Source organism: Camelus dromedarius, chromosome 2, assembly GCF_036321535.1.
Source record: "Camelus dromedarius isolate mCamDro1 chromosome 2, mCamDro1.pat, whole genome shotgun sequence".
In the NCBI taxonomy this organism is placed as follows: Eukaryota; Metazoa; Chordata; class Mammalia; order Artiodactyla; family Camelidae; genus Camelus; species Camelus dromedarius.
In genome coordinates this window covers 50,484,329-50,496,731 of record NC_087437.1, presented here as the reverse complement: position 1 = coordinate 50,496,731, position 12,403 = coordinate 50,484,329, and the positions used below count along the sequence as shown (strand labels likewise).

Here is a 12,403-nt window from a genome sequence, read left to right as displayed (position 1 = left end):
CCTCTGTCACCATCTGCTTCAGTCACCTGCCATTTTTGATAGTCTTTGAATCTTAAATTTGGAAGGGATTTCATAAATCCTCTGTTAAATCTAACTTATCCGAAGTAGCATCCATACCTGATGCTCATTTAGCTTTTACTTTTGAACATACAGGCATTGGACACACATTCTTTTAGGAAGTGGTCCATTCTCATCACAGAATACTCTTTTTATCACATAGTTCTTCCTTATTAAGTTAACATCTTTGTCTTTGGAACTTCTACCAGTGTTCTTCTTTGTCCTCTGCTGCAGTACAAAGGAAGTCTAGCTGTTTAAAGATTGCTATCATTTACCCTTTCTCCTTTTTTTTTTTTTTTCAGATCAGCATTCCAATTATTTTAACTGTTCCTCATTTGAGAAGACCTTTGTTATTCCTGTTACTGTCCCCCCAGATACTTCTAATTTCTCAGTTTCTCTGAAAATAGAGTTCTTAAAGCTGAACATAATATTCCAGAAAAAGGCTGTTTAATGTAGAACACCATGGGTCTGTTATTTTTTGAGACTATTCATTCTGTTAGTTTGTTTATTTATTTATTTATTTTTTTGAGTAAATGTAGACTTATTTAGAGAGATACATACTGTATAGAGTGTAGGCTGTTTCAAAAGGCAAGAGAAAGGCCATGAGATGTGGGGGCTGGGTGCTCAGTTAAAGTAAAAGTAGGTATACATTCCACAGACAGAGTGCGGGCCGTCTCCGAAGACAAGGGAGAGAGGTGGCCACGAGGCATGGTGTTGCCAGTTTTTGTGGGCTTGGTAGCTTCATGCCTACAAGTGGGAGGACTTTTCCAGCTACCCTGGGAAAGGGTCTGGGATTCCCAGGAATTTGGCCACCACCCACTCTTTGACCTTCTATGGTTAGCCTTGGGACTGTCATGACGCCTGTGGGCATGTTATTTATCAAAAAATTACATTTATTCTTTAACATCCATGTCATTTTTAGGACCTTCCTGAACTTTATTAAAGTCTGTAAGTTATTTTCTTATGAAGTGTTGTGGTTCAGTTAGACTCCTATTCCTGTGCGATTGATTAAAAAATTTTTAACATTTACTTTAATATTTAAAAATAATTTTATAGAGTGTTTTGAAGTATATTTTCAGTTACTTAATCACATGTGGTTCTTATAACAACCCTTTGAGCTAAGTAAAAAAATGTGTTATCCTCTTCATCATAAAGATGAGGACACTTAAACGTTCACAGAGGCTGACTTATTAAGGTCATATTAACTCTAGAGTTGGTAGAATTAGGACTCAATGTCAGATCTTCTGACTCCACATTTCTTTTTTTTTTTTTGGTTATATTGTGCTAACTGTAGATACCTCTAGGTATATTAAGATATTGCGAATAGGATTTTTAATCACCATTTCATCTTCCCTAGGGAGTTGGCAACATTTTGTTCCCTTTAGGGATAGTGTTTGGATCAGGTCTCAATTCATTTCCATGTTCATCCGGCAGTTAGTTGATCATCTTTTATGAAACACCACATTGCCCTTGTTGATTCTGTTTGAAAGAATGACACTGGGATAACCTTTGTAATTTAAATTTTATTATAAGAGCTTAAGGATTCATTCTGCAGGTATTTCAATTTTAGGTAATACTGTAATTAGGACTTGCTTATCTCTTTCTCTCTGTATTTTCCTTCTATTTAGTCTAATTGCTGTTGTTGCTTCTTGTTACCTTATTATTGAATTTGTTCTCTTTCCAGTACTGTTTCAGAATCTATAATAATAATTTTTAAAATTTAAAAAAATAAACAATAGGAATAGTAAGGACACATATATTATTTACCAGGTACTATTCTAAATATTTTATGTGTATTAACTCATTTAATTCTTACAATAGCCCTGTGAGGACAGGAAATGTTATCTTTATTTTAAGCTGAATTGCAGATGGATGAACTTAGTTGCCCAGGGCTTCTTAACTAGTGGTAGAGTTGGGATTTAAGAGGCTAACCTACTATATTATAAACCACTTCTGTCTAGCTAGGCTGTTCTCTGTCACTCAGACATTTCTATCTAAAGGGCAGTTTTTCCTGTACTTGTGGCAGTTGACATTTTATCCCTGTACAACTTGATCTTACGTGTTTCAGCTCTTTTTTAAAATTTTAATTAAAAAAATTTTAATACAATTTTTAAAGGTTATTTTCCATTTATAGTTATTATAAAATATTGGCTGTATTCCTCATCTTTTCTTAATAACAATTTACTAATCTTTTTAAGTATTCTTGTTTCATTCAAAAACATTTATTGACTGCTTACTTTGAGAGCATGGTGTTAGGAGCATTTTAAGTCTGTCTGGGTGAGTTTGCAAAGTTTTCACAAAGATTATAATTTTTGAACCTTGAAGAATGAATATACGTTTTCAAGGCCCAATGAAAGAGAAGCTGTCTCTAATGTGGAGAGATTAGCAAGTTCAGTTGCTTAGTGGTGAGAGACATAGCACCTTTGAGAAACTGCGAGTAAGTTCATCTGACTAGAAATACAGACTGTGTCTGAAGGCAACAGGAAATACTGCAGATTTTAAAAAAACTAATAGACTTTATTTTTTGAGCTGTTTTGCTATTTTTATATAGCAAAATTGAGCAGAAGGTATAGAGGTTTCCTAACTACCTCCTGCCCCACACATGCATAGCTTCTTCTTATCAGATTCCCACCAGAGTGGTACATTTGTTACAGTTATACCTACACATTATTATCTTCCAAAGTTCAAGTTTACGTTAGCATTCACTCTTGATGTTGTACTTTCTGTGGATTTGAACAAGTGTATAATGACATGTATCCACACTATAGCATCATCCAGAGAAGTTTCACTGTCCAAAAAAACCTCTGGGCTCTGCCTGTTCATCCTTCCTTCCTCCTAACCCCTGGCAACCATGATCTTTGTATTGCCTCCATAGCTTTGCCTTTTCCAGAATGTCATATAGTTGGAATCATACAGTTTATAGCCTTTGCAGATTAGCTTCTTTCACTTAGTAATATTATTATTTGTTTTCCTCCATGTCTTTTAATGCCTTGATAGTTATTTCATTTTAGCACTGAATAATTTTCCTTCATCTGGGTGTGCACAGTTTATATATATGTTCACCTACCAGAGGACATCTTGGTTTCTTCCAAGTTTTGGCAGTTATGAATAAAGCTTCTTTAAACATCCATGTGCAGGTTTTTGTGTGGATATAAGTTTTCGCTTCATTTGGGTAAATACCAAGAAGTGGGGATGCTGGATCATATGATAAGCATATGTTTAGTTTTGTAAGAAACTGCCAAACTGTCTGTACCATTTTGCATTCCCACCAGCAATGAATGAGAGTTCCTGTTGCTTCACATCCTTACCAGCATTTGGTGTTGTCAGTGTTTTGGATTTTGGCCATTCCAAAAGGTGTGTAGTGTATCTCGTTTTAATCATTGAAGAATTTTAACCTGGAAGTGAAACGAAATTTATATGCTCAAAAGGTTCATCTGAAAGCAATAAGGTCCTTTAAAAGGAGTGGAGGCAGAACTAGGGAAAGAGAGATTGGTTATGAAGCTGTCGCAGTGATTTAGCGAGACATGAAGCCTAGCATAGGTCCTGCAAGTGGGGATGGAGAAGAGAGATTTAGAAGGTACATAGAAACCAGACTGAGAGAGCTTCGATTGGAAGTGTGTGATGAGGAAGTGATTCTCAACACCCTTCAGGGACATTAGGAAATATGTGGGGGTATTTTTGGTTGTCATAAGACTGAGGGTTTCTGATGGGATTAGGAGGCTGCTAAAAGACCTGCAGTGCGTAGGATAGTTCCTCACTATGAAAAATTATGTTTCATTGAGAAACACTGTAGGGTGATGACATTCATTGAGAGAGAAGGGAAATGGCAGGTCTGTAGAAGTAAGATAATGAGTTCATTGTGAGCCCTATTGAATTTGAGTTGTTTGTGGATATCCAGTTGAAGATGTTCTTAGAAAATTAGGTATAAGAATCTAGAATATAGAGATAGAAGTTTCAGATTTAGGCGTTGTTTAGAGGTAGTTGAGTGTATAATGCAAAAAAAGGTAAAGGTTTGAAAAAATCTACTGAGAGAAGTGGAAGTGGTTATTGCTGATAATACAGTTATAGAACATCAGCATTTAATGGATGAATGGAGGAAGAGGAGTCAGTAAAAGAAAAAGAGGCCAGAGAAGACAGAGGAGGATCAATAGAATGAGATCATTAAGGTCAAAGAAGTGACAATTCCATCCACAAGGTGTGCTCAATTCTGTCAAATATGGCAGAGAGCCAAGTAAATTAAGGACATAAAAGTTTTTTGGCAACCAGAAGGGTTTGGTGACCCTCAAGAGATTACTTTCAGTGGTATAAGCGATGGAGGTGGACAGTAGTTTCTAGAATTAGAGTGGGAGGTGAAGAAATGGGGCAATGAATATAGATACAAAAAGTTCTCTTTTACAGTCTGAAATTTCAAACATCACAGATATACACTCCTGCTCTTGCCAGATTCTTAGGTTAGTGTATCAGCTGACAAATGGGCATTTATAGGTATCTCATGGTATTTGAATATTTCATTGTTTATCATCCTTATTTTGTAAAAATTAGTTGAAAAGGAGAAAAATGCTAACACTAGTAATAAACTTAGTTCCCATAAATTTAATGCATTTGAAGTGAGGAAGGAAATCATTAAGCGTGCCAATAACAGCCAGTCCTACACATGCTAATAACAGCAGTTTTACTGCACTTAAACTGGACAATTACATGTTTAGTTGTTAAAGAAAAGGATAAAATTAAAGAACCTGGAAGGAATATTGGTTATAGAGCTTTAAAGACTGCAGAGATTTAAAAGGAATTGTGATTAGGAATTGGTGTCATATATCTAGTTCTCTTAAAACAAGGGGATCTGAACTTGACTTTCAGACATGTTTAAATAAGCACATTATATATAAAAGGAGAAGACTGCATGTGCTGTTCTAAGATGATCTGTGAAGGGAAGGAGAAAGAGGGTAGCTAGTTAAAGGGATGGAGGGATGTAAGAAAGATTTTTAAAAGATATCTTGAGCATATTCCTTTGTGGAAGGGAAAGCCAGAAGATAGCAAACTTTGAAGGTACAGGGAGAGAAGAAAACTAATAGACCAGATTCCTTGAAAAGTTAAGATGGTGTATGGAATCCAGAATAATGGTCTTAGGGGCTTAACCATGGAAAAGAGAAAAAAGAGGCACCTTTTCCATTGAGTTTGAAGGAAGACATAATGATGGATTTGAAGGGAAGTACATTTGTACGTGGAACTCTAGAAAGTTCGTTCATCAAGCAGTTTCTGAATGCCTGCTGTGTGTTTCAGTCTGCTAATTTGGGGATATGTAGTCGCTGTCCTTGAAGAGGCTATGGTCCAATGTAGACAAGGAATTTTTTTTGCCTTATGGCCTATGTATTTTCCTTTGAGGTAGAATATGAGTGTTTTTGGAGTCTTTCAGCTGGTCTCTCATGATTCCTGATTATCCAGAGTAGTTTGAAGATCATATCTAAAAGGACTGTTAAGTTACTTGGGATGTAATTTTTCCTGACCTGGAAATGTAAATTTACTCATAAAAGCTTGAGATAACTAATTTTAGTTCCTTGAAAGGGATGTACTTCTTTCTTTCTGTCTTATGACAGGTATAATTTTTTTTGTCCTGTGGCACTATTGCTTTTTTACCCTTCTCTGCTCCAAACCTAGGTAAATAGTCATTTATATCTTCTTCATCAAACTTTTAAACAGACAAATCTTATTTTATTATTAATTTAAAATTTTTAATCAATATTCTTAATGGTCTCCTTGAGGTCAGGATCAGCCAGCCAACAACTTGGAGTGTAAAATTGATCAGGATTGTGAGTAGTAATTCTTTGCACTATAACCTATAGGTGTACATCAGTGATTTCAACTGGGGGCCATTTTGCCCCCAAGGAGACCTTTGGCAATATGTGGAGACATTTTTGGTTGTCATCACTGGGGATAGGACGGAAGTGCTACTGCCATCTATTGGATAGAGGCCAGGGATGCTGTTACTGCTATAATGCATAGGACAGCCATCCCCATACCCCCAACAAAAAATTATCTGGCCCAAAATGTCAAAAGTGCTGAGGTCAAGAAACACTGATATACATTGAGTAATATCTGAATACTTATGAAATAGTCAGGCATGCTTATCTACATTATCTCATTTAAGCTTCAGAAACCCACTGTGAGGTAAGTGATATTTTTCTTGCCCTGAAGGGTCCTTTCATTGGTGATAGAAGCAGGATACAAAGCTTGGACTTACTTCTATAGGAAATTTTTATTATGTAAGTATTCAGGATGCAAGCTTTTTTCTTTTTCTTTTTTTTCTTTTTAGGCTATCTTTGGTATTACCTGGTGTTTTTTCATGGACAAATATTCCTGGCATTTGAAATATATAATTTATTTTTAATTATTACAGATCTAGAAATGGCCATTGCCTACTGGAATTTAGTGCTTAATGGAAGATTTAAATTCTTAGACTTATGGAATAAATTTTTGTTGGTAAGTTCATGTTTTCTGCAGTTTGGTGTTTTGTCTAAATTTTTGCTTTGTTTGAAGATAAGTGAACATTTTTAAGCATGACTAACTCATCTCAGAGCATGTAATGGACACAGAAGAGAAATTTGATTTCCAGAATTTCATTACATAAGTTAGTTTTGCATTCTTACATTTAGCATCAACTGGACTTTTTTTTGAAACTCTTTAGTGATTTGGATGTTCTTTGTTTATTTTTTGAAAAATAGGAACATCATAAACGATCAATACCAAAAGATACTTGGAATCTTCTTTTAGACTTCAGTACAATGATTGCAGATGACATGTCGAATTATGATGAAGAAGGTAATGAAAAGTTTTGCCCCACCAGTTTTTTTTTGTTTTTTTTTAACCTGTCTTTTATCACACACTCTGGAACTTCTTGACTACTGTTTTTCTTGGATTGCCCTCTTCTGAACTTTATTTGTACTTCTCTGAATGTATGAAATGCCTTCATCCTCTTTACCTAATTTGTATTGTTTCTTTAAATACCAACTCAATATTCATATCTTTCGGAGAGGCATGAGTAATTTTCATCCATGTTTTAGATTTTCAGTTTACTTTAAGAACTTGATCTTTTCTTAATGTACTTTTATAGTACTTATATGTATTTTTTTATATTCTTATCCGTCTTGTCTGTGAACTTGATTGTAAACTCCTTAAATTTAATGACTTTGTCCAAGTGGAAATGAACTTTAGTAGCCTTCTGTAGCACTATTAGCATTCAGAAATATTCACTGATTGAATGCTTTTCTGCTGTTCCTTCATGTATGTATAAAGATGTTTCTGCCATCCACTATCAGCACATATGCTTTTGTTTTTCTGGGAATGGCAGTATTTACATTGATTTCTTCACACATACTTAACCTAGTCCCCCCTGAGAATTAGCAGCTAGTTTTTGTGAGATTTTTGAATAGAGGTATTCTATGAAAAAATCTCAATTAACCGTGGCCTCATTAAAAGTGTCCTGAAACTATTTAATCTAACCACAGATATTGTTATTTCCTTTTCTTTGTTTTCATGATCGTGTATTGTCTTCCTTAAAAAGTGAGAAATCACTGATAATTGTGTTTTCTCTTAGGCCTTACACAAAACTGGAGAACTTCTGATTTGGAGGTTGGCATGCATAGAGAAATGCAGATAGGCAATTTTAAATCTTTTAGTGATTATTATTATGAAATAGGATAGAATTTGATCCTTGCTAATTTTCTTTGTAAGATTGCCGCAAAATGCAAAAAGGTTGTTAACTCCAACCTACTGTGCTTTCAGCACTGGCAGCATGTCATCATAACAGGGTAAGATTTTATCAAATTACTTCAGTGGTCTGACCTCAGTGGCCTTCAGAAAACCATGATATTATTGATTAATTACCAGAAGAGTTATTTTTTCCTCATTCAAGGAATGATCAAGTGTTGGAATAATAGAGCAGAGAGAATACAAGGAGTATTTTAGGTAGAAACTGTAGAATTTTGGAAGTCCTATCAGTGGGAATACTTAAAAAGGTATACTTTAATGGTCATGCGGAAAATATTTTAAAAAACAAAGGATTCTATTAAAATGTTTGCCTTACTCCTGCTTTTCTTTCTTTCCTTCATCCCATTTTTTCCCCCAGGAGCATGGCCTGTTCTTATTGATGACTTTGTGGAATTTGCACGCCCTCAAATTGCTGGGACAAAAAGTACAACAGTGTAGCACTAAAGGAACCTTCTAGAATGTACATAGTCTGTACAATAAATACAACGGAAAATTGCACAGTCAATTTCTGCTGGCTGGACTGAACTGAAGATCAATCCTCCCAATTCAGACCGAGGGTTGAGACAAAACTTTAAGGATACATCTTGGACCATATCGTATTTCATTCTTCTAATGGTGGTTTGGGCTTGTCTTCTAGTCTGGGCCGCTCTAAACATTTATTATTCCAACATTGTGGATTTCATCTTATGTCTGTGGACCATCCTAGTTTATCTTCCCATAAGTCTTAGAAGCTTTATGGTGATTATTTTGAGGTTTCCATTCTTGCATATAAAGCACAATGCTGTCTTCATCGGAAAACAGTTTGGCATAAGAATTAAACGTATGAACATCACAAACAGTTTATAAAAACTTCTTAAATATATGCTTTGGGCTAGTTGCAAAGACTATGCTGATAGCACTTCCAGTGAGAGTGATATATTTAAGTGTACTGGATCTGGAATGGTGTTTTGGTTTGGTGGGGGCGGGTTTCTGGCAAATCACATGTATTGTTAACATGAGTAGAGTATCTGAAGAAAAAAAATGTCAAAATAACCAACGTGAAAAATTTTTAGGATAACTTGGTGTGCCTACCCCAAAATTTTATTGTGTTTCAGACCCTCGATTTTGAAAGGTTCCACAGAACTAGTCTGCACTTACCTTACCCGTGTTTATATAGTTGTCCTGCAGGGGCTTTTATTTAGAAAATGTCTGCATAATGTTAGATTCTACTCCTGTCTACATTATGCACTACATAATTGGATTTCATTATGATTTTGAAATGCTTATATGCCTGTCAAGTAAGTTAAACTATTTAATTTGTTTTGAATGTTTTAGATTGCTACATAATACAATACTCTAAATTTAGGCATGAGGGTTTATTTTTTGTTTTTTTGTTGTTATTTTGTTTTTTGGTCAGCGCACTATGGAACACAAATGAAATTCTCTTAATTTATAAGAAGATAGTAGGAATTAAATTTTCAAAATGGTTGTAATGAGCCATGAAGTTCAATTCTTATAGGTACTGCTCTTTCAGACAAATAGTCCATTTTTGATGACTTCTTATTTTGTTGAAATTGCTTTAACTGCTAATCACTGTGGTTGCCAAATACTTCAGGAGCAAAGATTTTCAAACAAGCATGCACTTAATGCACAATACCAATCTGGCTTCTATTTTCATAAATTATTTACAGTCTCTTTACTGTTTTTGTTTCACTCATTAGCTCACTTCTCACATCAAGGCAGAATTCTATCTTGTATGTATTTTTTTCTCTCATTACAAGACCCATGAATTGCTTTCATGCTGAAAATGCTCATTTCTTTGTTCACTTCCTGATATGAGAAGAAGGGTTTATTGCTTTTTTACACATTTCTGTAAGGCAGGTTAAAAAAACGTAAAACTTCAGTTATTGGATGACTGTGGTTTTTAAGCAGGAGTAGATTTTTCTTGGTGTATCCAGGCACTCTCTAAGGTATAATGCTGAAATTATCAAAGAAATGTACTTCAGAATAGCAGTACATTATAATTAATGTAGATGTGGAAATGATTTTAAGAAACAATGATATATTAAAACTACTTTTTATTTACACGATTTTGAAATTGACTAGAAAGCTTTCCCCAGATACTATATTAATATTCCAATCATAACTTTAATTCAAGAATACAGTTTTACCAAAAGAAAATTTTGAAAATTTCTATTCAGTTTATTGGAATTGGTTATTTAAAAAAAAAGAAAAGAAAAAAGAATCCTGCTGGTTTCAGTATTTCCTGATTTCATATTTGTAAATATTAAGAGGAACTTCAATTATGAGAAATTTTAAAAAGATATATATATAGATATATATATATGTACTATTTTGTTTCCTGTCTTGAAGATTTTGAGTTATGGTATTGTTTTCGGATTGATTAATTCAAGTATGCTGTGTTTTGAAATGAGATCGATTAGCTTTTTTCCCCCAATATAAATTGTTTTTCATAAAAGTCTAATATTAGTTTGTGGCCTAGTGCCTTGGGTTTTACAGATTTTTCCTTTTAAATGCAAGACCTTTTCAACAAAATAGTGTTTGTCATCAGTTTGGTACTAAACATTTATAATTACTGTGTAATTATAAACGAAAATTACATAAAGCTTTGAATATAATTATGTAGCATAAAAGTTAAGGTTGTTCACTCTATGATGGCATCTTAGAATTAAACAATACTATTACTAGGGCTGAAAAGAGAAGACTGAGTTAATGTGGTGTGATTATTCTGAGGCTAAGTGTCTGGTTACAGGAAATATTTTGTACTAAAAATTGCTTACACATAATGGCCGTGTGTGTGTGTTTGTGAAAGAGAGAGACTGATGGAGAGGGGTTGAAAGAGGCATACATGCTCACACACACATATACAAACAACTTGAATTGCTTTAATTCATTAGTGTTTCATTCTTTATCCTGGTAACCTCCCCAAACTGATTCTTTGTTTTAAACTGAACCGCAGGTACAACATCCTTTTTGCCAAATGTCAAAACAGGTACACTTTAAAATGTAATGCTTTTTAAATAGTAAAGTGTATAAATTAGAGGTGCCCACATATAAAAATACTTGAGATCAGGATCATCTTTAGTGACTATCTGCATATCTCTGTAAGTTCAATTGTGTTTCTTACAATCCCTGTCATATTACCAACAGAGGCAATAAAATTCAGTGAAATTGCCATGACTAAATCTTTTCACATATTATTTCAGTGTAATATTTTTAAAGACTAGAATATACTGAAAACTTTTCCAGGAAGGATAATTATTCATGGAAAGAGCATTGTAATGGCAAGTTTTGGGGAGAAAAGATATGCCAAGTCATGTTTACTACATTTAAAATGTTTACAACTATACTGGGCTGCTTTATTTAATTAACAGTACTGTAGTGTGTAATAGGCATTGTAAGTATGTGTTCTTCATTAGACTTTTAAAAAGTCTTAATGAGAGGAAGTAAATTAAATAAAATAACATGGGGAATCTTTTATATAATACACTTACTGGGGAATTCTTATTTAAAGCAAGGTATACTATTTTCTTTTTCCTCAGAAAGACTTAAGTGAATGAAGTGTTCATCTATTTTTTATTTGATGATAATCAAGATTGAGTAGTTGTAGCTAGTTTAATGTGCACTTTGCTTAGATTTTAAAAAACATGTTACTATAAAGACTACGTATTGTAAGCCTTCTGTAAATTTTACATATGAATGACAGGAGAAAGTTAAACCTAATGGAAGAATTTTGGAATGAAAAAGGAAAGTGGTGCTGGAGGAGTTTATATAGTTCACAAAGTATGCCTTTGTAAACCTGAATCAACTTTTAGCAAGAATTAATTTATGGAGTTCTAAATGTTAAATTGTGTATATTTAATAGAAAATACTTAATTTGACACCTCAGCAATTTTCTTTTAAATGTTACTTTATACTTTTAACAATATGATTTATATTGAATACAGAGATGTTTTGATAAGATTTTATCAAATTTGATAATGTAATGATAAAATGTTTTTAAAATGTGAACTATTTAACATTTATCTTAATAACTGAGGACACAATAACTGAATTGTGATTTCTACATAATGTGATGATTAGGGTTCAAATTATGGCTCATCATTTAATTGGTTATAAACAAGTATATTTCTGAACTCTACTTGCCTCCATTTTTACAATCATATAGCAATAATTTCTATCTTTATAGAAATGTGGTGAAGTTGTATATTATGATACCTTTACCTTTGATTTCTGAAGGGGAAGGGATTTATATTTTCTAGCTGATAAATCTGAAAATTCCTAATAGTACAAATCCCCCTTTCCAGGTTTATCCTTTCTGTTTGTCGCCATTTTGGTTAATATTTGCTTGATTTGTACCTGATTCTGGAGGCAGATAGTCCTGTTTTTGTTTTTTTTGTGTGTGTGTTTTTGTTTTTGTTTTTGTTTTTTTTTTTGAATTCATACTGCAGTTACATAAATGGTTTTACCAGAGCATTCTTGCCATCTATTTTATTTACTGACTGTTGGGTAATTGGCATTTCCTGTTGACCAGCTCATTTATTTGACAACTTTCCACTAGGCTCAGTGTTCTGTGTTAATG

At 33.7% G+C, this 12,403-nt stretch overlaps 1 protein-coding gene across 4 annotated transcripts in view; it reads left to right on the top strand.

The window, feature by feature from the left end:
- Positions 1 to 11,006, top strand: part of DCUN1D1 (defective in cullin neddylation 1 domain containing 1) — a 30,835-nt gene extending 19,829 nt beyond the window's left edge. For 2 of the 4 annotated variants that reach the window (XM_031451932.2, XM_064493173.1), the window contains exons 5-7: positions 6,368 to 6,534; positions 6,777 to 6,873; positions 8,180 to 11,006. In XM_031451932.2, the coding sequence (XP_031307792.1) occupies positions 6,368 to 6,534; positions 6,777 to 6,873; positions 8,180 to 8,259 (344 nt within the window). In that variant the 3' untranslated portion in view covers positions 8,260 to 11,006. Of the gene's footprint in view, positions 1 to 3,329; positions 3,412 to 6,367; positions 6,535 to 6,776; positions 6,874 to 8,179 lie in introns of those variants that run through there. The other 2 variants (XM_031451945.2, XM_064493180.1) reach the window with 2 other exon arrangements.
- The last annotated feature ends 1,397 nt before the right edge of the window (positions 11,007 to 12,403 follow it).